Source organism: Rosa rugosa, chromosome 1, assembly GCF_958449725.1.
Source record: "Rosa rugosa chromosome 1, drRosRugo1.1, whole genome shotgun sequence".
NCBI lineage: Eukaryota > Viridiplantae > Streptophyta > Magnoliopsida > Rosales > Rosaceae > Rosa > Rosa rugosa.
This window is the reverse complement of record NC_084820.1, coordinates 3,014,606-3,041,055: the sequence shown is the minus strand read 5'-3', so window position 1 is coordinate 3,041,055 and position 26,450 is coordinate 3,014,606. Positions and strand designations below refer to the sequence as shown.

The 26,450-nt window shown below is 37.6% G+C and overlaps 6 protein-coding genes across 6 annotated transcripts; 3 read left to right on the top strand and 3 right to left on the bottom strand.

Annotated features, from left to right (window-relative positions):
* Positions 1-50: 50 nt before the first annotated feature.
* Positions 51-1,974, bottom strand: LOC133710538 (uncharacterized). The gene is made up of 2 exons (XM_062136640.1): positions 994-1,974; positions 51-644 (listed from the first exon to the last, which is right to left on the bottom strand). Exons 1-2 carry the CDS (start codon positions 1,762-1,764, stop codon positions 363-365), a joined length of 1,053 nt encoding a protein of 350 aa, XP_061992624.1. The 5' UTR covers positions 1,765-1,974; the 3' UTR covers positions 51-362.
* A 5,360-nt stretch (positions 1,975-7,334) lies between these two features.
* LOC133710523 (NADH-cytochrome b5 reductase-like protein) lies at positions 7,335-10,854 on the top strand. The gene is made up of 13 exons (XM_062136616.1): positions 7,335-7,569; positions 8,226-8,268; positions 8,461-8,536; positions 8,745-8,804; positions 8,887-8,937; positions 9,086-9,140; positions 9,254-9,324; positions 9,407-9,458; positions 9,730-9,807; positions 9,956-10,045; positions 10,144-10,257; positions 10,415-10,483; positions 10,587-10,854. The coding sequence occupies exons 1-13, from the start codon at positions 7,396-7,398 to the stop codon at positions 10,641-10,643; spliced, it is 990 nt and encodes a 329-aa protein (XP_061992600.1). The 5' UTR covers positions 7,335-7,395; the 3' UTR covers positions 10,644-10,854.
* A 472-nt stretch (positions 10,855-11,326) lies between these two features.
* LOC133710514 (zinc finger CCCH domain-containing protein 34-like) lies at positions 11,327-14,939 on the top strand. The gene is made up of 3 exons (XM_062136605.1): positions 11,327-11,573; positions 12,067-12,177; positions 12,629-14,939. Exons 1-3 carry the CDS (start codon positions 11,499-11,501, stop codon positions 14,024-14,026), a joined length of 1,584 nt encoding a protein of 527 aa, XP_061992589.1. The 5' UTR covers positions 11,327-11,498; the 3' UTR covers positions 14,027-14,939.
* Positions 14,940-16,036: 1,097 nt separating this feature from the next.
* On the top strand, positions 16,037-16,366 carry LOC133727020 (MAPK kinase substrate protein At1g80180-like). The gene has a single exon (XM_062154646.1). The coding sequence runs from the start codon at positions 16,037-16,039 to the stop codon at positions 16,364-16,366; it is 330 nt and encodes a 109-aa protein (XP_062010630.1).
* Positions 16,367-19,805: 3,439 nt separating this feature from the next.
* LOC133726973 (uncharacterized) lies at positions 19,806-21,214 on the bottom strand. The gene is made up of 2 exons (XM_062154603.1): positions 20,624-21,214; positions 19,806-20,080 (listed from the first exon to the last, which is right to left on the bottom strand). Exons 1-2 carry the CDS (start codon positions 21,053-21,055, stop codon positions 19,925-19,927), a joined length of 588 nt encoding a protein of 195 aa, XP_062010587.1. The 5' UTR covers positions 21,056-21,214; the 3' UTR covers positions 19,806-19,924.
* Positions 21,215-24,837: 3,623 nt separating this feature from the next.
* Positions 24,838-26,150, bottom strand: LOC133710498 (glyoxylase I 4-like). Its single transcript, XM_062136583.1, has 3 exons — positions 25,828-26,150; positions 25,614-25,719; positions 24,838-25,332 (listed from the first exon to the last, which is right to left on the bottom strand). Exons 1-3 carry the CDS (start codon positions 25,980-25,982, stop codon positions 25,006-25,008), a joined length of 588 nt encoding a protein of 195 aa, XP_061992567.1. The 5' UTR covers positions 25,983-26,150; the 3' UTR covers positions 24,838-25,005.
* Between the last annotated feature and the right edge of the window lie 300 nt (positions 26,151-26,450).

Genomic DNA, 26,450 nt, shown 5'->3' with positions numbered 1-26,450 from the left:
GATGTAACGTCTGTGTATATGTGTTTTGAATCTTATAAATTCGAAAGTAATTTACTTATAATACTAATTTTATAAATTTGAAATTGATTTGTAAATTTCAATGAATGAGCAGGCAAGCTAGACAAAGCATAATATAATCCTAGTGTATAAACACAGAATAACACGACTGCTTGTCATTGAATCTTGATCGACTTCAGGTGTGTTGCTTTTTAGGTCCTTCCTTCTTTATATGCCTCGAGTCTCATCTCAAGATCTTAATGCTTCTGTTTAGAAAAGTACCTTGGTTTATAAACACAAAGCCTTCACCAATGACAGCAAGATTTTGTACATCTTATTTGGGTCTGCTGCGCGATGAGCTCTCTTCATCCACCATTTCCTGTGGCCTTTGCCCATTTTATGGTTGACCTGGCCAAAGCATCCATGGGATCAATACATTTCTTCAGAAGAGGATCATCATGAGGCAGAATACCCTGCAATTCATCAGAAGCAATGATGACGATGTTCACACCCCTCACCAACAGAATCTGCACTGCGATTCTTAACAGATTTCGTGCCCCTTCCAGGTCTCTTCTCTTCAATGCCTCGATTGCAGGAGTCACAACATGTTCCATCGTCGCTTTGTCTGGTACAACCACCTCAAAGTCCTGTGCATTTGCCATTCAAAACAAACAAAGAAAACTGTTTCAATGACACCCATTTTGAACAAAACTATCTGTGTGCTAGTTAGTATCACTTAATGTCCATGCTCATCGCTTCTACATGACTCTGATGAATGTAAATAAGCTTGCACGGTACTATATTAGAATTAGACAACCTCTAGACTCGAAAGCTCAAGCTGTAGAAATGCAGACAAAGAGACTCTTAACATCCTGGAACCAAGACTCTTTAACATCAGTTTAGACGACCACTAGACCCGAAATATGTTAAAATTAGTATACAATGTAAATCAAGCTAGGATAGCTTGGTTCATATAAGCTGCCTCAAATTGTATACCTGATTTCTTAGCTTCTGCTGGTAAAAACCAGCTGTTAAAGTTGCATAAGCAGCAAGCACCCCAATCCTCACATTACTCCCAGTTTCGAGTGGCCTCATCTTCGCTTCTCTGAGCTCTCTAGCAACACACTCACCAACATGAAGGAAACTCAAAGAACAGTCCTCAGAAATCTGTTCATGCCAAGCATGAGACAGATGGCATGGCATGACTATGCATTGAGCTCCAGAGTTCTCGAGAAATGCCCTTTTTTGACACAAGCTGTCAACGATGGCCCAATTGCTGCTTGGATATTTGATCTCAGTAGCTTTTCTCTTGAGTGATTGAAACAAACTGCGAATCGGAAGCTCTTTATATTGTGTTGTATCACTGCACACAAGAAAAGGTGGGCATTCACCTCCATCTTTCAGACTCCACCAAACAAGCTTCTCCAAGAAAAGCAGGCTAGAATATACAGACACTCCTCCAATGATGCCCACAGTGTTTGGTTGGCTTAGTACAAAATTGGGGACTTGACACTTTTTCAGAGCCATGCCTTTCTTAGACTGATCAGATAGATTTCCATTCCCACTTCCACTTTTTCCATTAGTTTGTAGGACTGAGGATACTTGTACAGCTAGAGATGGGCTTGATTTGGTTCTGTTTTGGGTTCGGTTTTCGCTTGGAACACCGAGAAGAAGAGTAGGACGATTTTGGGTGTGGAAGGACATTGTCAGGCTAGCCCTGCACCAATCAAGAACCCATGAGCATATTTCTACTTCTACTACTAGCATACATGGTCTTATATACTTGGAGAAGAAAGAAACCCAAGAGCATAAGGATCTAAAGAATCTATGGAAGATTTTCAGACCCCAGATCCTAAACTCAGAAGCTACACTAAACTAGTGCAGGAGTTGCAGTATTACAGGCTAACTACCAAAACCCTTGAGAATAATTCATTGATTTAAGTGAGAATTGTAATGACCGAGTTGCAACCTTTTGTCAGTTTGTGGGCTTTTATATATGGAAATGATCAGACTGAAGGTCCAATCACGAAAAGTTACAAGGAATCTACATACATTTCTTGTCAGGTTTTGCCAATATGGCATCATTCTCAGCCGTTGAAAAAACCAAGTTGTAATATAATGCAACTGAAGAAAATTGAATGCCAAAATATCAATGTTAGTGAAGACTCTAGTTACTTGGCCTTGTATTTATTATTGTCTGATAATTCTGATAAGGATTGCAGTGTGCCCAGGACTCAGTAGTGATTTACTTCTATGATGGTGAGTGCTCAGCTAATTGTCCGCAGTAAAACTTTGATGATAGTCTTAAACGCACCCAGAAATACAATATATATGACCGACACCTCTCGTTTTCATTGTTGTTAGGCATTTAGATTTTTTTCAAAGCAATTTAATTTATCGAACATCTTGGCTCTTGCTCGTTCACTTTAATTAAACAATGTCATTAGCAATTTAATTTTGTCACTAGCACTCCTTGATTGGATCTGCCATGGATTGGATATGTAGTTTCTTGATGGTTGAATTTCCATGCACCTAGCTACGAGCAAAACACATTGACTTACAATTAAGCAATCTCATAATTAATGCCGCATATCAATTGTCTTTAAAGTAATTCTCGTCGAATCGAACACCAAAAAAGAGCAAAATATGAACCGGTTGAACACTTAAACAGTTCAATTAATGTGTTCACTGCAGGCAACCCCTGGATTGGATCCGCCATCCTCCAATCTTCGATCTCGAATCTCCATAGGCCATGAGATCACAGGTACTGTTGTTTGTACCTGGCTGCTAATCAAAAAAACTAACAAAAGTCTTCTTCAATCTATATCAACCAGTGATCGAGTACTGAACGTACTACTCATCATGCATTATATAGAACAGGTTATATCATACCATTGGTTCGGACTCCAATTATTGGAACTTCCATTTGGGACTCAGCAAAACACAGATCGACACGTAGATATGTCTTTTTCCAAGTTCATTCACCTGGACATGGTTTATATATATAGCAATTCTTGTTATATATCTTCACAGGTACCATATATAGTGCTGATTGTTGTTAAGTTTGTTCGATCGAGGATCAGTGACGTACAATAGTCCATTGGTTGAGATAACATTTTAACTTGGTGGGCTTCGATCGCTTTAAGCCGCTATCGTTCGTTCGGTTATTATTCTCATTTTCATGTTATTGTTAATTAGTTAATTAAACAACAAATCAAGTTGGGTTTATGTCTGTGTTGTTATCCAAAATTAATTCAGAGGGCCAAAATGAATGTTTTGACTGCTAAAATTTGCTTTGCCGGAGTTTGGAACTTAAGAGAGCGGCTTCACCGTCACGTCGGAATGAAAAGCAATGTATTGTGTTAACCTTCGCACATATATTAAGAAACGTACGAGCAGTGTTTGAAGAACAAAGCTCACCGTTTTGAATAATTGCATGTGCCTTTTATAGTAATATAAGAAACTAAAATATCTCTTCCGATCCCCTAAAAAGTTTACCATTTATAGTATAAAACGTACACCAGCAAAAATATCTTTCTGCTTGTCCAATTGAAGATTCAGGCAATCTCCACGAGAAATTATTGCTGGAATATCTTTTCTTGTATTTGAAGGGACCTACCCCTTTGCTAGTGTGTGTCATTCATTCTGTGGCTAAAGTTTCAAACGAAGGTGACAGTTTCAATATAAACCAATCTCTCTTCATTTTATTAATCCAGCTAGCTAGCTATAAATGGTTGAGAAAGTGACCAATATATATAAACTGAAAACGATAAACGTATCCTCATCCTTGTCCTTCTCTCCCTCATCATCATCACATGCATCACCTCACTAGTCAATTTGTGAATCATTTCTTCATTGCTTAATCCCACTTGATAAATTTCTTTGTTTTCCAGTTTTACCATCCCTGGTCTCGTGGTGACAATGGTATTTTTCAGTGATTAATTAAAAGGAAACTTACTTTTACTTACTGTTCTAATTAGACATTGACATTGACATTGGAATCTGTCAGCATGAACAAGAGCCATGGGGTTAATTTGGACGTATCACCAAAACCTGATGACTCCAATCTTGAGAATTGAGATGGAATGGGGTCCAACCCATGTGAAGCCCTTAGGGAACATTTGCATATTTGGCTATGTGGCAAATGTACTTTGAACCAAGAAGAAAGTCTTAGGTGAGACCGCTACGCAACAATATTGTACCTCAAAATCATCAAACATGTTGATTTTGGTCCTCATAAAAATTTGATTGAGTTTAACAGGCTACCTCACAAATCTGCTTAATCTAAGACTTTGTTTAATCCCACTAGTTAATTTGTGAATCATTTCTTCATTGCTTAATCCCACTTGATAAATTTCTTTGTTTTACAGTGTAACTATCCCTAGTCTCGTGGTGAGAATGGTATTTTTCAGTGATTAAAATTTTACTTACTTTTTTACCGTTTTAGGATCCTGTTTGAGATTGTTTTGCTTTAAAAAAAAATCAGCTTTTGTATCAACTTTTAGATTTTATTGTGTTTGGTAAATAAATAAAAAACAGCTTTAATTTAAAATTATTGGTTACTGACAGCAGATTTTAAAAGCAATCTATATGTTACTTTTAGAAATTGTTTTCAATTAAAACACACTCTAAAGTTGTTTTATGTACTGACAACACTTTTAAAAGTATTATTTACCAAACACGAAACTGTTTTAATTCACAGCTGATTATTCTCACAACATAGCAGCAGCAGTTTTTTTTTTTTTTTTTTTAAATCGCAGCAATCCCAAACTAGCCCTAAATCATTGATAGTAGAATATATCAACATGAACAAGAGCCATCGGGTTAATTTGGACGTATCACCGGAACCTAATGACTCCAATCTTGAGATGGAATGGGTCCAACCCATGTGAAGCCCTTAGGGCATATTTGCATATTTGGCTATGTGGCAAATGTACTTTGGACCTAGAAGAAAGTCTTCGGTGAGACCGCTACGCAACAATATTGTACCTCAAAATCATCAAACATGTTGATTTTGGTCCTCATAAAAATTTAATTGAGTTTAACAGGCTACCTCACAAATCTGCTTAATCTAAGACTTTGTTTAATCCCACTAGTTAATTTGTGAATCATTTCTTCATTGCTTAATCCCACTTGATAAATTTCTTTGTTTTACAGTGTAACTATCCCTAGTCTCGTGGTGAGAATGGTATTTTTCAGTGATGAAAAGGAAACTTAATTTTACTTACTTTTTTACCGTTTTAGGATCCTGTTTGAGATTGTTTTGCTTTAAAAAAAAAATCAGCTTTTGTATCAACTTTTAAATTTTATTGTGTTTGGTAAATAAATAAAAAACAGCTTTAATTTAAAATTATTGGTTACTGACAGCAGATTTTAAAAGCAATCTATATGTTACTTTTAGAAACTGTTTTCAATTAAAACACACTCTAAAGTTGTTTTATGTACTGACAACACTTTTAAAAGTATTATTTACCAAACACGAAACTGTTTTAATTCACAGCTGATTATTCTCACAACATAGCAGCAGCAGTTTTTTTTTTTTTTTTTTAAATCGCAGCAATCCCAAACTAGCCCTAAATCATTGACAGTAGAATATATCAACATGAACAAGAGCCATCGGGTTAATTTGGACGTATCACCGGAACCTAATGACTCCAATCTTGAGATGGAATGGGTCCAACCCATGTGAAGCCCTTAGGGCATATTTGCATATTTGGCTATGTGGCAAATGTACTTTGGACCTAGAAGAAAGTCTTCGGTGAGACCGCTACGCAACAATATTGTACCTCAAAATCATCAAACATGTTGATTTTGGTCCTCATAAAAATTTAATTGAATTGATGAATTGAACATGCTACCTCACAAATCTGCTTAATCTAAGACTTTTGGAACCAATAGACCAAGAACTCAATTGCCTTTAACAAAACATAAAGCTTGCACAAATTCTTCTTCATCTTTCTTGAAGTAAGAATTAATTAAGAACTAAAGTAGCACTTTTGCTTAACTATTACTTAAGATTTTGAATGTCTCTCATAAAAAAAGTAAAATAAAAAAAGACACACTTTTGCCGATGAAGGAATGAAAGTTTTTATAAAAGAAAACACACCAAAATCAACAAATTATTTGTGGCAGAAACCTCTCATAACAAAAACATAAAAAGTTTCTTATTTTACGAACTAACAATTTCTTTAAAAAAAATGAGCGCTACGCTCTCTCTCAACCCTAGCCGTCTTGGGCTAGGTTTTCAGCGTCGTTATTCTACAGCGACTCCCTCTAAGGGTCGACGACTGTCGACAAATTCAAGCCTAGGCTTCGGCATCACCTCTCTGGAGCGAGTGTTGTGCAATGGGAATCATGATGAAAGCTTTTGTTGACCAAATATAGCAAGTCAGGATGACCGATCTCGTTTGGCTGTTGGCGGTGATCTAGTTCCGACCAGATTTGATGGGGTTGTGCAAGCTGAAGATGATCGAACAGGGCTCTGGGTGATGGTCCTCGGTGAAGCTTCAACGATTGCCCTATCCGAGCAGCTCCTCACGTCATTGACTCCCTGTGGGCATGATGGTTGCGGCGACGCTGGACGACATAGCGCAAGGGTGGTGACGCGGAGCGGCGGCGCCAGTGATCATAATGAGCTCCTTGGGCCACTGGTTGGGCTTGGAGCATGGAAAATTGATTCTGGGCCAATTCCGCTTGGGTCCAAAATAATTATTGGGTCCTTGTACCCATTTTTTAGTTAGTTTTTATGTTTAGACTAACCTATTACTATGCTTTGCTTGGTCATAGTTGAATAGGTTTACTTTGAATAAGTGAGCATGACTTGTTGAATGAATGGTCCTATACATAGTATCACCGTGGTGTGTTTATCACAACTTCTTGTCTATCTGTAGATGGTAGTGGAAGGATATGTAATGGTCATTCGTAGTGGAAGGATATGTAATGATCATTCTGGTCTTACCTCTATTATTAATGCAAAGTACTTGAGATGCTTTAGTTCAAAAAAAAAATAATCCAAACACCCGTTTGCGGACGAATAAATTCATGAAAAAAAAAAAAAAAAAATTGGACCGACACAGAACCATTCTGTCCGATGTCCCGACGTGATTTGTTGGGCTAGATCGAAGACTCATGAAAAGGTCAGGCCCATATTCGACTCTCATGGCCGCCCAATCCAAAATATAAGTGTCTGACTTGGGTACAGCGCAGTCGCACGTTGAATGTTACACCCTCCGCGGTCAGCGAATCACTGACCTCCACGCAAGCGGCGTAGAAAACTAATGGCCGCCGCGTATCTACCAGATCATTTTCATTTCCCACTGAAAGGAAAAGAACAGCAAATTCTGCAAAACCCTCCCTTTGATTATTCTTCTTCAGCATTGTGCTTTGCTTTCAGGGGAAATGGCTGCCTTCTTTCAGAGACTGGCCAAGGCCGCCCCAACCGCCTTCACCTCTGCGTTCGCCGCCGGCGCCGGTGCCGGCCAATCTAAGCCCGGCTTCCGCTTTCCAATCGGAGCACTCGCGGCTGTCTCCGGCGGAATCTCGTATATCTACTACCACTCGTCGGCCGATTCGGTAAGATTCTCTCGCCGATTTCGTCTAGGTTTTAGTCCTGTTTATCACTCTTGCAATGCAGTGTAGCTCAGTGGTTGTGGTGTGTGGAGTACTGGATTAGGTTTTAGGTGATCTTAATTTGCGTTGATCGTGATTCGATGCCGGCCTGGTTGATTCTGGAGTATAGTGTTGGGTTAACTAAAATGAGTAGGATTTTGATTTTCAAGTAGTGTAGTATATATGATAGGTGAGGATCCTGCGTTCACATTCTATGGAGTTTGGAGTAATTGGTTCATGCATTTGGTTTTTCTTTTCGATAAGACAAGTAGTGTGTTTGATAAGATAATTGATATAGTTCTGCTGCTCAAAGAGTGATATGAATAGAGGAGATTTAGTGTGCTGTTGGGTTAGCACTTGGTAGACATGTATCACTTAAGTTTCAGTGGACAATCTGATTTTCCTTGTTAACTAAATTTAATCAATTGATAAGTCGAAGGAAAGATGTTATGGCGTTCTTTATGTGCATTGCTTTCTTCGTAAAACCTGCATGTGATACATTGGCATGCTACATTTCAGCTAACTGCAAGTCATTTGATATGAGCCATGGTAGCAAGTTATTTGAGTAAATCTGTTCTTTGGTATTGAGTATTGAATGCACTTACTTCTTTCATTCACAGGTTTATCTAGATGAAATCAAAGAACAGGCAGGTCCAAAAATTGGTGAGTCTCTCTTTTCCAACAAACACTCAGAAGCAAATTGGTTGGACTTTGTAGGAGTATATATTTAGCTGAAAGGTTTTCATCTTGAAGTATTAGCAACTTATTATGTCAGCATGATTCCTGGACATGCCATATATCCAATTTTGTCACCACTAAATTCATACTGAATAGTTGCTTTTAATGTGTTTTCAGCACTTAATCCAGATAAATGGACTGAATTTAAGCTCCAAGACACGGCAAGAGTTAGCCACAATACTCAATTGTTCAGGTAGAATCTTCTGGTCTCTGCCAATCATCAATGACTCTATTATCCATATTGTTTGATATTTGATATTTCTCCTGGTTCAAATTTATTTTGATCAGAGGCACTATAAAGGGCAATGTTTTCAACTTTCTCTTAGATTTGCAAATAGTGCGAGCATGTCCCATATAAATGTTTTTTTTACTGATTACCTTTTTTCCTCCAAAAATTGCAGATTTACATTTGACCCAAATGTCAAGTTAGGTTTAGATGTGGCTTCATGCCTCATTACAAGGTATACTCTGCTATGTCATGGAATTCCTTATTAAAGTTCGTCACTATATCTAATTTCTTTTGATGTGGTCTTGAAACACTAGGGCTCCAATTGGACAAGATGCTGAAGGGAAACCAAAATATGTCATACGGCCGTAAGTGTTTCTTTCCAAACATCACTGTTCTTGGAACTTGATTATGTACCATTTGAAATCCATTTATAGTAGGACTTCCATTGTCTGGTTGTTCTCAATTTTTATCTGCTTAACTTCTCAAATTTATTTGGCGTGCCTATATATCCAGGTATACTCCTATATCAGATCCAGATTCCAAGGGATACTTTGACTTATTGATTAAGGTATGCTGTCTATGCTGGTCACATATTCTGATGCTTTGCTTTGTGTGTTTAAGGATTTATTGATTAAATGAAGCAATTTTATGTTTCTTTCCTTTTATCGGAACTGTATGTAGGTGTATCCAGAAGGGAAAATGAGCCAGCATTTTGCAAGCTTAAAACCAGGCGATGTAGTTGAAGTGAAGGGGTAACCTACATTTACCACCGGCAATGGTAGGTAGAGGATACACTCGACGTTGTCTTATAATCAGGTGTCTCTTTTCTTGCAGGCCCATTGAAAAGCTGAGATATGTTCCCAACATGAAGAAACATATTGGCATGGTAAGAGCAAGTTATCTAGGAACGGTTTTAAATTAATAGCCAGTGGCAAGTCATTTGTTGATTGTTATTACTACTTGTGAACATATGGTTTTTGAACCAGATTATGAGAAAGGCATATCCTGCTTTTTAATTGCTACTGTGCAATTATCATTTCCTATTTTCTGGCCAAAAGAATATCCATCTCTTGACTACTTATAAAGGTTATGATGATCCAAGTACAAGAAATCTGTTTGGTTACCTCTCTCAAGTGTAATTTCTTTCTTTCATTCAGATTGCAGGTGGTACTGGTATTACTCCAATGCTTCAGGTCATTGAGGCTATACTTAAAAATCCTGATGACGCTACCAAGGTGAGTCTAACTAGAGTTTCCTTTGCAATTCTACATTTGGCGCACACATATGACTGTCATTTTTTAATGTCAATCCAATGTAACTATTCACTATACCCTCCTGAACATAATGTCTAATGGAAAATATTAAACTTTGATGATGGCATAGGTGTCACTGCTTTATGCTAATGTCTCACCAGATGACATACTGCTTAAACAGAAACTTGACATACTTGCAGCTAGCCACCCTAATTTGAAGGTACTATTTGCCTCATTGTAAAAATACTATTGCCATTCCAAATTGGATAATTTATCTCACAGAATATGACTGTATTCTATGAAAAAAAAAATATTCAGGTGTTTTACACAGTAGATAATCCAACAAAGAGTTGGAAAGGAGGTAAAGGCTACATATCAAAGGACATGGCAATTAAAGGCTTACCTGGTCCAGCTGAAGATACTCTCATCCTTGTAAGTGTTATTCGGAAGAGTTGCTCATGTACTTTTTGCATATAGTATTATAGTATAACTATGTACAACTTAGAAAATTAACAGAAGTTTAGTTACTAGTTCAACATTTGCTCGAACTCATCGACCAACCTTCATTTCAACTTGTCTACTTGTGCAGGTATGCGGTCCTCCTGGAATGATGGAACACATATCTGGTGGCAAGGCTAAAGACTATTCACAAGGAGAGGTAAGAAAGGCATATCGTGCTTTTTAATGGCTAATGACCGATAACCAATTCTCCCTTCTTCCCGCTTTGCACTCTGATAAGTTCTCTCTTTGCTTTGTTGCAGCTCAGGGGCATACTAAAAGAACTTGGTTACACAGAAGAAATGGTTTACAAATTTTGATTAGCAAAGGCCATTTAGCTTTTGAAGTGATTACTAGGAACAGTTTGCTGCAATAAGATGTTTTCATAGGAAGCAAACCCGACTTCTCTTTGAGGGAAGTTTTATATCATTTTAAATGGAATCCTAGTGTGCATAGGAATCAGCTACTTTTGCATGATGAGGTGAATACCTTGGTTTTATGAAAGAGAATATTGGTACTTTTGCCGCTGAATTATATTCTATTACAAATTGTTTTACCACTGAACATGGTAACAGGAAGGCAAACCTGATTCAACTTCGCCGACTAATAGAATTTAAACACGTGATTAAATATTTTTCATTCGGCCACTTATTAAGTCCAAAGTTTCTTGAAATGGAGAGCTTGATCCGTGGTATATGCTGCATTGATATATATTTTTGAAGAAAAATCCAATATGTTTTTTTTTTTTTTTTTTAGTTATCGGGGTGAGGTAATTAACTTATTACTCTTACTGAGTGAGTACTCGAACCGAGGTCTGTGAGGATATACTAGTAAAGTTAAATAAATTCCCCACTGCAAGTGCACAAATCTGAAAACTCTTAAATCTGTTGGCCGCAAACCGGTACAAATTGGGACTCGAATGTTAGACATTAATGATTTCATGTTAGGCAGCTCGATCAACTTTAAATTAAAAAAAAAAGAAAAAGAGCGAGGTAAGTGCAACACCTATAAAGTATAAACCCCAAACGAGAAGTGCTAGTGGGTAGTGGCCCAAAATACCTCGGAATAAAACCCCGAACAAAAAAAATCAATAACCCCTCTCTCTCTCTGTTCCGATCATCTCCATTTCCAATTTTGCTTAACCATCTTTGGTTTTTGGTATCCAATTTTTTGCAATGGAGGAACAAGATTTGCTGAATCGAAACACCGACTGCGTCCATTTCATGGCTTCTCCTCCCGCCTGCGACAAGGTCCGTCATCAAAACAATTACCAACGATTTCGTTTTCTCCATTATCGGATTACCTACATTTGAAGGTTCTAGGGTTTCTGAGTACAGTAGAGATTTGTGTTTCAGGGTTTGTTTTTACATTGTGCATTGTTGCAATGCCATGCAAATTTTATCATGGGGGTGCTGGATTTGTGTCTTTTGGGTTCTTGTTTCAGGGTTTGCTAGACGATTATGATTGTGTATATAGGCAAGTTAGAGTACTTATTTTCTTTGTTTACGATTTCGAAGAACAGCTAAATTGTTTCTGTGTCTGACTTCTGTTTGTGATTTAGTGTGTATTGCCTTTTGTTGGTGATAATCAGTAACTTTCCTTGTTTTGTTGGATGGTTTCGTGTTCCATGTTTGACTCGTAATGTGTTTTTTTGGGACAAGAGAATCTGTTTTTTGGAGATATATTGAGTTTGTTATCTGTTTGGGGAGTGACTTTGGTGTTGGTGTTGGTGTTTTATCTCAGGGACTTGAATGTGAGTTTCGACACAGCAAGATGGCGAGGCTCAACCCAAAAGTATGCTGGTATTGGTTGGCTGGGGACTGTTTTAATCCAACTTGTGCTTTTAGGCATCCTGTAAGCTTCCCATTATCCTTCTGTTGTTCCATGAATGTCCGGAATTTGTTTGTAGATAGGTGCTGACATAAGTCATGATATGTTTTAGACAATTACACTTTGAGGATGAAAAACACGTTTTCTTTAATTTGACATTCTTAAGAATCAATGACTGAACTGCAGTGTATAATGGTCTGCTGAAGTGCTAAAATTCCTTGTAACATATAGTTTCTAGTACTGTTTTGGGAATAAAAATATTAGGAATCCTTGATGGTTGACATTTGAACAAGTGAGAGTATGGACATTTTAGTGCGTAATACTTAATGGCATTGATGCTTTCATTACAGAAAAATTTTGGAATAGTCTACTGAAAATTTATTGATTTATGGCTGCTTTAGACCTTTAGTGACATACTGTTTATAATTCCTCGGTCATTTGATTACTGATTGAATCTTTGGTTTTGTTTATAAAGCCATTGGAGGGGCATGAAGCAGCACCATCAGAGACCACCCCATCTTCTATTTCTGCAAACAAGAGCAACATTCCTTGTTACTTTTACTTGAATGGGATGTGCAATAAAGGTGATAGGTGCTCTTTCTTGCATGACGCTGATGGTAGTGCATCAACTGGGAAATGTTCAAACACAGCTTCTGCATGTACTGAAGCACTTCCTTCAGAAAACAAGGCATCCACAGTAAATGAAACAGTATCAGCACCAACAGTTGCACACCACAACCCTTTGGAAACTGCGGCAAAGGCAACAGTTGGTACAAGATTCCAGCCTAAGCAGGATCTTGATTATCAGGAACAACTACGGAAAAGTGCTTCTCCTCATGTTTCTGAATATGGGGATGAAGAGGCTGATGAAATTAGATCAAACTCCTTGCTCCTTCCAGCAGAAGGCTCTATTCATAGCAAATCTCCCTTATTCACTGATCAGAGTTCAGAGGAGGGATCAGATGACCTTATTGTGCAAGAGGAATGGTGGGAATCCTCTCCAGGCTTTGATGTTCTTGTTGATGGTAAATCAGAGGAGGATAGCCCCGAGTACTTTCCCACACTTGACGGAGAGCACTGGGAACTAAATAAGGAGTGGCATGATTATGACAATCCAGATGAGTATGATCCCCAGCATCCTGGTGCTGAACTTTTGCATGAAAACCAAATTTATGACTCCTATGATTGTCTAGATACCAGGTACCTTTTTGGTAATGAGAGAAGTATTCATGGCTATGCAGAGGATAGAATGTTGGATTCCATATTGTCCCGCAAGAGGAAGCTTATGCCACTGGAAGTGGCAGTCGATGACCAGGATGGTTTGGATCTCCGAAACCACCTGAGAAGACGCAGAGTGATTGATGATTATTCAAGTTCTGGATTATCGAGAATGCATGAATCACTTCAGTTGATCGGTAGAAGCCAAGAATGGCCTCAAAGGCACGATACAGGTTGGCAGAGAAGATTGGCATCAGAAGTGGAAAACAGAACTTTCGAATCACGCAGGGAGAATGAATCATTTAACAATGCTGGAATTGAACGTCGTCCACATAGGCATACACAGCATTACATATCTCGGAAACATCAGGAAAGAAGGCTGGCTAAGCCAGAGGTTCCTTCATCTGGGTTCTCAAGGAGACCTATACCAAGGGACAAGAGATCATCTATAGAGGACTCAACTGTCTTTACAGGACCCAAGTCACTTGCTCAGATCAAAGAAGAGAAGATGAAAGCAGAGGAAAATGGACGTGGTATTAGGAAATCAAGATGTGTGCAGAGAACTCGAGATGACTTCCAGGGCCCTAAACCTTTCACTGAAATTCTAAAAGAGAAAAGGAAGCTAGCTGACAGGAGCGGTTCTGGCAGCAACTGAAGAAAGATACTTGCAGGACAGGCGCTTAGTCAGTGAAGACTATGTTTTTCGTGACCATTACTAGGTGGAATTAGATTTATAGAAATACTTACTAGATGAAGATTGTGCGGGTGTGTGTGCCTTGTGCAGCAGAAGCTTACCTGCATTTTTCAGAGACCTTTTTCTTCAAGGGAGAAGACTATAATATGCACTTCAAAGTTAGCTTCCCGAATTCCAGGGTGCAAGAAACTTGTTTGGGAGTACAGATGTTGAGCCTACTTTTGCCCCCAGACATCTTAGTTACCATTCAAAAGCCGTTCCATGACAGACTCTAGCTCCCTACAGAGACTTGAAGCCACTGAAAAGAAGCTCATTTTGATTTTTGCACAGGGAGAGCCATCTTTTACTGGGGTCGTTTCTGCTCATATTTCCTCATTTGGTTTATTTTCTCCTCTTTCCTTCTTCGCCTATATCTGGGAGTAACATTGACTAGTTCTGGTCATCTGATGCATGATATTCTCGTTTAACTTGTGTGTGATTTGTCCTACTTCTAGTCTTCTACTATAATGGTTCACCAAATGAGAACATCAAGAAGAATCAACATTGATAATGTCTTCCAAGTTAGTGTTTTTAATCACACAGCACAGCTAATTGACAGGGGAATCAGTCCTAACACATTCCCTCTTTTGACCAAGTCAAACCCACATTCTTTTAGAAGTTTTAGGACAAGAAGATTGACCAAGAGGCAAGATGGTCGAGAAGGGCAGAGAGAAAAAGACTCATTTTCATGTGGTAATAGATTATTGTGGGTTTTATATAAACGTTACCCAAGCCCGCCTAATAGTCCACACGGCCTCTACAAAGTAATGACCAACGGATGATATGACAACATTTATATATTTTATAAAAGAGTTTGTCAATTAATCGGCATTCAGTATAATGAGCTTATTATCTAAGAAGAAGGTTTGTTATCTAAAATTTAGAATTTTGACAGAAATGACTCTAAAAATCTTTTAAACTTTGAGAATTAATTAAATCAGAAGGATAATTAAGGCATTTAAAAAATATATTTTTATTAAAAAAATAAATAAAAAAAGTATCCACAACTCACTTTTACTTTTCTCTGTAATAACTAACTCTGATTTTTTTTTTTTTTTTTTCTGAAAAAAATAATAATAACTTGCACACACAGAGCATGTGTGGAGAAAGACTAGTTAATTTTTATTGGATCTAAATTCACCGACAGTTGAGCATGACTAACCACAAAATCCACTGACCATCTCAGCAGGATTGCTCTAGTGGTACTATGAAATTCATAAAGTTACCCATTAGTTTAGTCTCCATTGATGCCCTAATTTTCAATGTAAAGCTTTAGCTTCAAGGTACATATTTCCTATAATCCAATGTAGATGTAGAATGTAGATGTCAACTACTAAAGGTCCACCTGGCTATGGAAGACTTTTTTCTTTGTAACTATGACACACTTAGGCTATTAACAGCTTTTATTTTTCTAAATGAAATATCTTCAATAATCAAATTTTCCTTCGAGTATCAAAAAAACTAATCAAAATTCATCCAACCCCCGAGATTTAATTTCTCACTTTTATTTTCATCTAAAGAGTCGACTAAAACACAAGAGAAGAAATTCAGAACACCGACGTAGGTACGCTAACAAGCAAAACTGTTTAGGATCATAGTCAACACACAAGGAAGAATAAGGAAGCCACAACCTCCGTGGTGACCCAAAAACGACATGAATAGAACTAAAACGACGTAACCAAGGCCCATTAGATGCCTCCCTTTTCTCTCTTTATATTATAAAAGTGCCTGAAAAGAAAAGTCCAACGACGCTTATTATTATAGCTCAGCTCAGCTTCACCATTTGGGGCACGCTTCCAATCCCCCCCATAGAATCCTCTAGACCTTCTCAAACCTCATCATCTCAAATTCTCACACATATAAAGCCGGAACCGATCTCAACAATTCTAGAGATCTGATATCGGAGGGGATCTCGGAAATCGAGAATCGACGATGGCGGAATTGCAGAGGTCAGAGAGCACTTTCAGGAGGCAAGGATCTTCCGGTTTGATTTGGGACGACAAATTTCTACAGAGGGCTTTGAATCAAGTCGAGGCCGAGAAGCAAGCTGAAGCTGCCGCCGCTGCGAGCGGCGGCGGTGGAGGCGGCTCCGACGGTCCTGCAGCTGACGGCGGAGCTCCGGGAGGGAGGGGGTATCGGACGGTCAAGGTTGCGCCGCCGATGATGGACCCGCCGTCGCCGAAGGTCTCCGGGTGTTGCGGAGTATTCGGAAAGCCGGCGGCGTCGAAGCGGCCCAGATCGAACCAGCGGAGATCGAAGTAGGTGGTGTTTGCTCCATTTAAATTAGTTTTTTTAAAAAAAAAAAAAATTTAATTAAACACTGCTTGAATTTCATTTCTTTTTTTTCTTTTCCTTTTTTTTTTGTGAGTGATTGTAATGTTAATGTTAATGATAAAATGTATAATTAAAATACTTGGGTGTTGTGGTGGTGGTGAGCTATCAATTCTAGAATTTCATTGTCATTTCTCTATTTATGGGCCATTCCATTATCATGTTTGGGTTTTCTTTCTTTCTCTTCTTCTTGCTCCTTTTGAGTTTCGAAAAAGATTTGATGAAGTTTTGGTGTGGTTTTTGGGTTTGATCTAGCGGCTTCTTTAGCTACATACTACTAGGATCATGTTTTTATGATTGCTCAATAAAATAATGATGCGATTATTAGGACATAATTTACGCCACTTTGGTTGGATTAATGGCTTGTTTTCTTCAATCTTTAGGTATTGTCCACCCTTTTAGCTACAAAAAAAATGTTGCTTTACGCTATTATATATTAATTTGTCGATCATAGGTAAAAAATTATTTGACGTAAATGATACCAGATCGTTAATCATTAGAGGTAATTTCTGTCCGAATGCGTAATTTAGGGTTATGTTGCTAATTTCCCAAGTGACCTGGTTTGAATTGGGTTCTTCTTCAATCATTTGTGTTTAACCTTTCCTCCCATGACCGTTCAAAGAGAGTGGGAACTGTAATTTGATCTATTCAACAAAGTTGTGCTGGTTTTATATTTGTTCTGAAAACCAAAACCAATTATTGACTTGTTTTCAATGTGTTAGTTTGAAAGTTTCCAATTACATGATAACACTGTGGCCCTTTTAGGTCTAGGACAGCACATGCCATTACGCGTCTAGCATCTAGCAGTACCATTTTATTCTTCGATATAAGACCATACCATACTATTATTTATGCAATCATGTCAGAGACCTGGAGGGTGCTGGTTGGTTTATTTAGTTGGTATTTTGGTAAAGTACCAACTTTGTTTTCATCTGAAATGTTTTGTTTTATATCTTTGCCGGCCGTTATATTCTAATAGTTGGTCGCCTCTAGGCTTTATTTTAGAGTTAAATTTTGATACGAGTACAACATAGAAACAAAGTTTTATGCTTTGGTTTAGATTTAGGTCATCATCGAAACAATGAACACCCAAAGGCGAGCGGACTCTTCTAGCCTTGACTTGTAACTACGCGTCATTCAAATTAGTTTAGTCTAACAGATATGATCTGGTTTGTTCGATTCAGTGAAACTGTACAAAAAACGCTGCTAAATCCTCAGTATTTTCGATGAAGAAAGAGAATCGGAATTTTGCCTTAATAAATGTCATAATTAGTTTTGGTAAATAAAATTTGGTGTTGTTGGTCCCGGGCATAATTATTATAGGATTAGGATGTGAAATGTAGACAGCTAATAAAGCATCAGCTAATTCGTCCTCCAATCCTAAATGTCTTGGTATGCATTTCATAGTCAATGAATAGAGTGAGCCTCGAGCCAGTGAGGATTTTTGGCTTATTCTCAAGTGGACACGTAAGGATAGGATAAGGTGCACCCAATCATATTTTTAATTTTCTTTTTCTTCGTTGTTATATATATTTTTTATTTTTTATGATTATTAATCTTGTAGCCACTAGTATCAATTTGTTTGAAGAACATAAATAGTTGAGTGAAATTGAATCGGATATGTATCCCATCACCAAACAACACACGGTATCAAGCTAATCCACCATAATACATGATCAAGAAATGTCATAACCAAATCGGCTACCCTATCTTCTAAGTCCCACTTACCCTACCTTCCCTTGCCTTTTTTTCTCCATCACTACTGACCAAGATCCTTCATCACTTCATGCTTCGGTCATGAATCACAATCACGTGTGACTAATTAACAGTAGACAAGTTCTTTATGATGATAGTTATATACATTAATATACTTAACATAAATTTTACTTAAATACTTGGTAGTACAAAATTTTTCCTGAATGATTTCACAATGTAACTGAAAAGTTGACGGAATTAGATGGACTAATACATGTTCAAATTTCACAATGTAACTGAAAAGTCGACATGTTATATGTTGATCGATTATATAGACAAATATGAAGCTTTCCACACTTTCAGGTAACCAATCCTCATTGCTTAGTTAGTTTGAAGAAAGAATCAATTGTCGTTCATAGTTGAAAGTATAATTGCCAAAGTCCAAACCAAGCACTAATCAATTCCTTTTATTGGCCTAATGATGAATATTTAGGATAATGAAAACAAAAACTAAACCTGACCACCCAATTATGCTTTGGACAAACACAAGAAGCCATCTTAATTTAGCCATTTGGCAATCAGCAGCCGCAAGTCCCGCAACAGAACCATTCTTCTTGCTTGGACAATTTCAAGAAAGGCAACTAGGAAATTAGGACCAGAAAAGAAGGGTCAGACCAAATTGGCAATCCATTCTTGACTCGCTCTGCGAAGCCAGCTCAATCCCCAGTTATATAAAGACTTGCCTAAGCTGAAGGGGAAGAGGTTTTGCAAATTGCACAAAATGGACAGGCATCACACAAAAGATTGTGTTCAGCTCACTTCGAGTCCTACATTTCCTTTCTGTTTATCCATTCTTGCAATGATTCAATTTCTTTAGAGCAAGTGATCGTCGCCAACGTTAATGAGAAATATGAATTCTTATTCAGCGTGCTAATTTGTTTTCAGCCAATTAATTTGATGCTTAATTTTCTAGTTCTCTGTGTATATTTCATTCCACATGCATGAAATTTGGGCAGGCGGATTAATTGAACAAAAATATATTGTCGGAAACAAGACCAACATGACAAGAACATATCATTCAGCCATAATATTAATTTTTTTGTTATTATTTTTAAGAGAAAGATGCTGATATTAGAAATAAACACAAATATACATTTCCATCCTACAATTCATTGACATAAAGCCCAAGGGATTTGTGAGTTACTCGTTTGTGTCACAAAACACATCTTTTTATTGTAGAATTTAATCTAAATACTCTAAGAAGGATCCATCTACATGAATACATGTGTTAAAAGGATACATCCATTCTTTTTGGTTCTATGTGGTACCGATACTGTCCCAACTTAACCACCCAATAGGTGTTGGGTTTTAATTACAAAAAGTCTCGGTACAATTAGGTAAGAGCCACCCACTTATAAGTTATATTTTATTTGTCACTTTTCCAATGTGAGATCTTTCCTCTCCAACAAGTTCCAGACTCTCAATATCACATAATAACCATGACGGTCAAAACATGATTTTGTTTTACTGATTTTCATCACCCTTTCACATTCATTTGCACATGCACTTTGCATGAGTAAATCACAATTTTTGAATTATGATCACCCGAGCCATGATGGATAAAGGCTCGCTGAAGAGAAGGTCAGAAAGCACCTAAAGGCTGATCATAACGGTGTTTAGTAACAAATTAAAGTTCAAATTTATATATGTTTTACAATGTAATTTGATATTATGCACACTCTAACAACACAATAATGACCATCTCAGTCCATAAAGAGAGACAAATCACAAGACTCAAACCTCAGCTTTCTGGATTTTAGTTCTGAACAACAAAATACATAGCTTCTCCATTGAGAAATACAGGAAACAACCAGTCGAATGGGTCACGAATGACCCGAAACCTGAGCCCACGATGCAATGCCATGCCGGTCCATACATTTTATCAAACTCCTGCGCATGGAAAGTCAACTTAGTTTATTTATTAAAACCGCAACATGCTCGATAAAATGTATCAAAGAGATTAAATATGTTATTTCATTAACAGTATTCCGGATCCAAGATCCAGAATTCCATGTTCTGAAGGGGTCAGAGGACAGTGGCCCCATTAACGATAGACAGAGGGAAAGAGAAACATCGTGCTGTGTATTCAGAATTGAACACCAAGAATATAAGATCTGGCTCAGCGCATTGTCTTCCTCAACATTCAATATTGTTCCCATGTGGGGTTGTTCTATACGATCTATCCCACATCGTCAATCATCAACAACAAAAAAGAAGAGAAACTCCAAAAAGAAACTCCAAGAAGCAAGAACACAATCGCGTATATCCAAACACATTTGTCTTGGCCTCTGAAAGACTCATCCTATCAACGATTATAGTATGAAATCAATCAAAAAATTACAATTTAGACACAGTCAAACCCCGAAAAGCTAATCTCGCCTAATCCTCGTTTTATTAAGAAAACAAAAGCCTAGCTGACCGGCATTAGCGTACCTTTTTGAGGTTGTAAGCCATGTGTTTTGGGCTAAACTTCTCCAAACTGTCGTAGGTTCTTCTAGCGCTGCGGAAGGCATGGACTTGCATGAAGCCAGGCATGTCTGAGACCAAGACCTTCACTTGAAGAAACGAAGCTACTGATACCAAGTTGCTTTCGACATGAGACACCGACTTTCTTGCTGACTCCACCACCACTCCAACTTGCTTATCTGGTTCTTCTCTTTGACTCTGAGCATGCTCAAATTGATCTAGAACTTCTTGACGTGTTTTCGACTTCCTGGACAAACTGAACCAGCTACGTAAAACCGGGTATTTATCCACCATGTCAGGCTTAGAGTCCGGCTTTAGGTGACGTCCGGGGCTGGGTTTGTACGAGGACATGAAACTCTTCTTCGGCTTCTTCTCATGGTCATGAAAAGGGGTGTTCATTTCTGCGACTCGGACTCTCTGGCTCTCTTTCTTAATTGAGTTGATTTGTTTGTTGTGGTACAAAACTATATAATGATGAAATGGGGACTGTGTGGAATCATGGCCACAAAGGCTTTGGGTATAAATTGATTGATTAATGGTTTAGGACGGTAACATAGTTTATAGAAGCAAACCATGTGTGCTTGCCTGTAATCATGGATATTTATATCTTCCATAGTTCCATGATCGATTAGTTTGGTAACTTGTTTGAATAAGAGTGATAAGACACTTTTCAAAAAAAAAAAAAAAGAGTGATAAGACAATCGACTCGTGTGTCGTTTTTGAGCCAAATTCTTATTCACTACCTCATGCTTGATTAATGGTGTTGATGCATGTGCTCGCAAATTGATGCATATATCTTATCTTCGAGAAATATTAGCAATGATTTATTTAATGCACAAGTTGGTTAAAGAAAATGTTGCTAGCATTCCTCTCATAATTCTTTTATCAATGCATTCGCTCATTTTATTGTTCCCGCGCGAACATATTCTTTTCTTTGGTTAGAGACTAGGCTGGATTAGTACATGAATCGTATCGAACTCTTTCTTTTTTTTTCATTACAGACTACTCCAGATTACTACATGAGCTGTAAAACTAATATGTCAACTTTTTGTGCTTGATTCATTGTGTGGTGATCTTAAAGATTAACATAGATCCAAGCTAGATAGGACATTTTTGTTGTTGTTGTTGCCTGAATTCAATAATGGTTATGAGGCTATATGATAATGGTGGAGGCTGGTAATTACTGTTTGGGGCAATATTTGTCAGCAATGGTTTTTGGTTTTCCAGACAGACCAGGAGAGGACCCCCAGACCCTTCCTACCTTCCACCGTTTATTTTGTTGGGGTAGCCAACAAAAAGGGTCGCTGTCTTTGATTTGCTTCTCTTATTTATAATTTAACAGTATCCACCTATATAGAATTGATCGATTACATTATAGAGGAGTAGGACAGCACAAGTTTGTATAGATTTGTAGCTCCGACTCATATACAATTGACTATGTTCTGTAACCACCCTTGTTTTTTTTCGGAGTTCTTTTCCTCAAATTGGAATCCTCAACAAACCATTGAAAGAAGAAAAGAGTTGAAACGATATATAAGGAACTTTATTCAAAGAATATGTTTGATTAATGTGGATTTTTCAATATTCTGAAGATTAGGAAGCCGAAATCCTTGGTTTGATTTTAGTCAAAGGAACGTTACTAAGCATCTTCATGACCTAACATGTGCTCTATCTTTGAAATAAAATTTTGTTGGAGAAAAAAAATGTAAAGGGATCAAATTTCTCTCTATTGTATATTTGTATGTTAGATCCAAAATTTTGCATGGTTTTCTTTTATTTGTTTTGCCGAAGCATAGTTTCAATCCTTCATATGCTTACTGATGGACAAATTTAGCGGTGCTAGTGAAGGTAAATGCATGCCCCAATTTGACTAGGGATGAGTTTTAGGGATACGAATGAAAGTAGAAACCTCATTTTACATCAAAATTTATGTGCATGTACTACACTTTTTCATAAAGGATCTAAAAACTTTGAAAAAGTTTAAATAATGTAATTCAATGAATTACCTCAAAAAAATTAAAATAATGATAATCGAATAAGACTCTCTCTATCTTGCTCGGAAGATTAAAATAAATATAAAGTTCCTATAAAAAGATGTATTATGTGATTTTGCCTATGATATTCATAACAATTTGTCCATTGGTTCTGGTAGACTCAAGCCATTGTACCAGCTCTGAGCCACAGAACCCTTCATATACCCAAAAACCTACCTAATAAAATACTAAAATAAGAGCTTTGCCTACCAAATCTCTTTCCACAATAAATGTCACATAAAATTTGTGGGGTGTGCAGAGGCATGTTTGTTATAGTAGACATTGATGGGGCTGATGGATGAGTATGTATTTTAGTTGCTTATCTTCATAATAATACACTCTCCATTCTCCATGTAGGGTTTGAAATAAGTTACAAGCTCCGGGTGAGTGGGTGACCCCCAGTTTCCAAAGGACAGATTCTGTGGGCAAAAATCTCAGCACCAGACCTTTCATTGGGTTGGGACTTGGGAGAGGGTCGTTTTTGATATTTAAAGCAAGCAAATTATGTATCCCTCTCTCATTCTCATACTTCCATGACAATGAGGGCATGAGGCCCTGAGGGCCTGAGATGTGAGCTGTTTGTGAATCTGAATTTCTTGTGTAATCCACAACCACTCAAAGAAACTCACCAAATATCTGAGATTTGTAGCAGATGATTCAAATCCACAGAAAATGGCCGGTTATGCATCGCCTTATGTGCACCAAACCATTCTTATATTACAAGAAATTGAGATGGCATGGTGTTTCAAATCAATCTACCAACTGCCAAATCGGAGTAATATTTTTCCTTGGGCAAATAAATCATCAAACCTAATGCTATAACTAGGGAGAGTAGATTGGATGTTGCATATTCAATATTATAGCTAAAATTAGCTAAAAGGAATTAATATTATATGCTAAGTTCGCTATCCTGTAACTAATTTAAGGAATTATGGAATGGAAAAGAGTCTAATCTCATTTTCCTTGAGAGGAAAATGGAGAAAGAACATAAACAAGTATTACATTTTGTTTTTGGGAAACAATTGAATGGAAACTTCATATCGATCCGCCTCGATATCTATCATCTGGTGTTGTTAGATGTCACTCGTCAAGTCATCATGGCATTCATCTTCAAGCCATTGCTTTATTAAATACTGTCTCCTCTTCTAGCTCCTTGTTAATATTCATGAAACTATAGCATATATGTAGTTTTACTGTTTTAGAAATGGTGGTTGAAGAGCTTAATGGAACCGAGTCATGTCGTGCTTAATTGTAGCTCATCTGCCTCTTAATTAGTGAATTATGTAGCTAAAGCTCTTCTTTTACAAGTCAACAAAGACTATATACAGGGGAAGGAGAGAAGTAGAGACCACCTTAACTTAAACTCTTTGGCATTATAAGACTAAATCCGCACGGCATCATTGCCATACCTCTTTGTTTCTCCTCCTTTTCCCTTGATCTCTTAATATTTTCAAGTACCTTCATGAGAAAATTGCAGAGATGGGAGTTCCTTGCAGCCCAAACCGGTGGTTATATATAAGTCTGAGATATTCTGCCATCTTTGTTTTGGACTGAAGGGAGCTCCCAATTCTTCACTTTTCATACATATTAATTAATTCCTTGATCAAGCTTCATTATCTCAGCCCTGGAGGCCAAATGGTTACTACAAGGCTTTCAGATTAGAAACCTTCTTCATAAGACTTTTTGGATTAGAAACCCTCTTCATGAGGTTTTGCTAACGAAAACTAGTCGGCATTAGTGGTTTTGCCAACGAAATTTCGTCGGCTATAGAAATTTTACCAATTAAAAGTCGTCTGGTATTAGCGGTTTTGCAATGTCTTATTTTAGTTTCTCTTACTTTTGTTCAAAGCAAACATAATTGCCTCCAGTGCGGCAGTGCTTAATGAATCATGTGATTGGCCTTCAAATCGTCGTTTGTAGCGCTCTTGTCATCCTTCAAAAGCTTGAAGAAGAGGCGTATTTTTGCTTGGTTGCATAATCATAGTGAGCCTCTTGATCTCCCTAGCTATTGTCACCCATTGCACGTACAAGTTGTTTGAGACATTATTACGTACACTATGTCTTATATTTTTGCAAAATACATAAAAGCGCAAAACTCTTCCATCAACCAACTTTACGAGATATACAAATCTAACAATGCATTTGATGTTTAGGTAAAGCTGGGTTTGTGTTTTTCCATATATGGTTACTATTATTCATCTCATAAACACCGGGGATTTTACATATTCACAGGCCAAGAAGTAGTAACTACTAACTATATCGATCTAAGCATTAATTAGCAATTATATATGGATCACATCAATTTTCTCACATAAATCAAGCACAAGGAAGATAGTCTTCGTTCATGTGTATAGAATTAGAACGCAGGCAGGTCATGGTTTGCTGCTGAGGTTTCATCTGGGCTATTGCTTCTTGCTGTTGCTGCTGCACTTTGCACTTCACACCTGTGCAAGATCTGAGAGGTTGATCTCCAACTAGGGGTATCACAGGGAGGTTGTCACAGTTGCAGATCTCGATCATGGTGCCATCTGGGTCATGGAAGAAGAGCTGATCAACGTTGATCCCTCCTTCCTCTACCCTGCTCCACACGTATTCGATCTCCATCTCCTTCAATTTGTTCTCCACTCTGACCATGCTCTCACACTGCATATTTATGTCATTCTAGTCATTAAACACCAGAGGATTCCTACATTACACTAACAAGTAACGCATTAATTGATACATAAACGTAGATAAGATACATGCAGCTAGCGATAGATTAGTCCTTTCGGAAAAAGACCATTGCTTGTAAATAAGGTGTACAACTACCCGCTGGATAGAATTAATTTGTGTACATAATGTAGAGATGCATTAATGTATCAAATATGACCCTATACACGAAGGACCATTATATAAAGTATCTAAAAGGAAAACGAAAGAGAGACCTGGAAAGGAATGTGGTTATCTTTGGGGTTAATCTGGCTGATCTTAGGCAGCTTCTCGGGGTCTTCAGCTTGAAGGAGATGAATGCCAATGCCATAGTTGAATAACCTACATACATTTGATTAAACAAAATCAAGCTTAGACATTACATCAACATGAAAGAATAAACCATAATTATTCAATAGCTTTCAAGAATGGGAATGTTGTCGATCATACCATGCACCATTGAAGTCTAGGGAGTCAGGCCTCCTAACGGGAAAGAAGCCAAGAACATTCTGGTAGAAATCGATGGATTTCTCGACCGACCTGCAAACCAGTGATATGTGATTCAAGGACTTCAATTGCAGAGGATTTCCCATTCTTTCTTTCATACCTGTTTTTCCTTGATCTCTAGCTTAGCCACAATTCTACAAAGCACAATTCCACAGAGGCTGGAACTTGGAAAATCTAGCTATTTATTCTTCAATCCAACAACAGATTCTATAGCAGAAATAGAAGAAGATGGGTGTATATTAGCAAGGATAGACAATAGAAGAGGGCTACAAATCAGGGTTTGTATATATAGAGGATGATCAGAGCTGCATGTTAAGTTTTAGATAATGATGTCGATTACACGTAGGTTCCACGTTGATGACTCATTTCAAAGATTGGCATTGCTCCCTCGTTTCTTGACACGTAATGTTTTGCTGCAACTAACTTTTTCCTCTTTTTATTTTTGGTTTATTGGAGTATTGGATCACCTACCTAAATTTCTTAAGAAAATTCGATGTGAAAAGATTGAAAGCTAAAATTGGACTAGGTGATGTACCATGTAAAATTTGGCCAACTTATATTATACT

Coding starts and splice junctions, on each gene's coding strand:
- LOC133710538 (XM_062136640.1), bottom strand. CDS start 1,764: ATGCTAGTAGTAGAAGTAGAAATATGCTCATGGGTTCTTGATTGGTGC. Junction 645..993: donor AGCAGAAGCTAAGAAATCAG/GTATACAATTTG, acceptor GCAAATGCACAG/GACTTTGAGGTGGTTGTACC.
- LOC133710523 (XM_062136616.1), top strand. CDS start 7,396: ATGGCTGCCTTCTTTCAGAGACTGGCCAAGGCCGCCCCAACCGCCTTC. Junction 9,808..9,955: donor ATCCTGATGACGCTACCAAG/GTGAGTCTAACT, acceptor ATGATGGCATAG/GTGTCACTGCTTTATGCTAA. Junction 10,046..10,143: donor CTAGCCACCCTAATTTGAAG/GTACTATTTGCC, acceptor AAAAATATTCAG/GTGTTTTACACAGTAGATAA.
- LOC133710514 (XM_062136605.1), top strand. CDS start 11,499: ATGGAGGAACAAGATTTGCTGAATCGAAACACCGACTGCGTCCATTTC. Junction 11,574..12,066: donor CTCCTCCCGCCTGCGACAAG/GTCCGTCATCAA, acceptor GTTTTATCTCAG/GGACTTGAATGTGAGTTTCG. Junction 12,178..12,628: donor CTTGTGCTTTTAGGCATCCT/GTAAGCTTCCCA, acceptor TTGTTTATAAAG/CCATTGGAGGGGCATGAAGC.
- LOC133727020 (XM_062154646.1), top strand. CDS start 16,037: ATGGCGGAATTGCAGAGGTCAGAGAGCACTTTCAGGAGGCAAGGATCT.
- LOC133726973 (XM_062154603.1), bottom strand. CDS start 21,055: ATGAACACCCCTTTTCATGACCATGAGAAGAAGCCGAAGAAGAGTTTC. Junction 20,081..20,623: donor TGGCTTACAACCTCAAAAAG/GTACGCTAATGC, acceptor TTCCATGCGCAG/GAGTTTGATAAAATGTATGG.
- LOC133710498 (XM_062136583.1), bottom strand. CDS start 25,982: ATGAAAGAAAGAATGGGAAATCCTCTGCAATTGAAGTCCTTGAATCAC. Junction 25,720..25,827: donor CTAGACTTCAATGGTGCATG/GTATGATCGACA, acceptor AAATGTATGTAG/GTTATTCAACTATGGCATTG. Junction 25,333..25,613: donor ATAACCACATTCCTTTCCAG/GTCTCTCTTTCG, acceptor ATAAATATGCAG/TGTGAGAGCATGGTCAGAGT.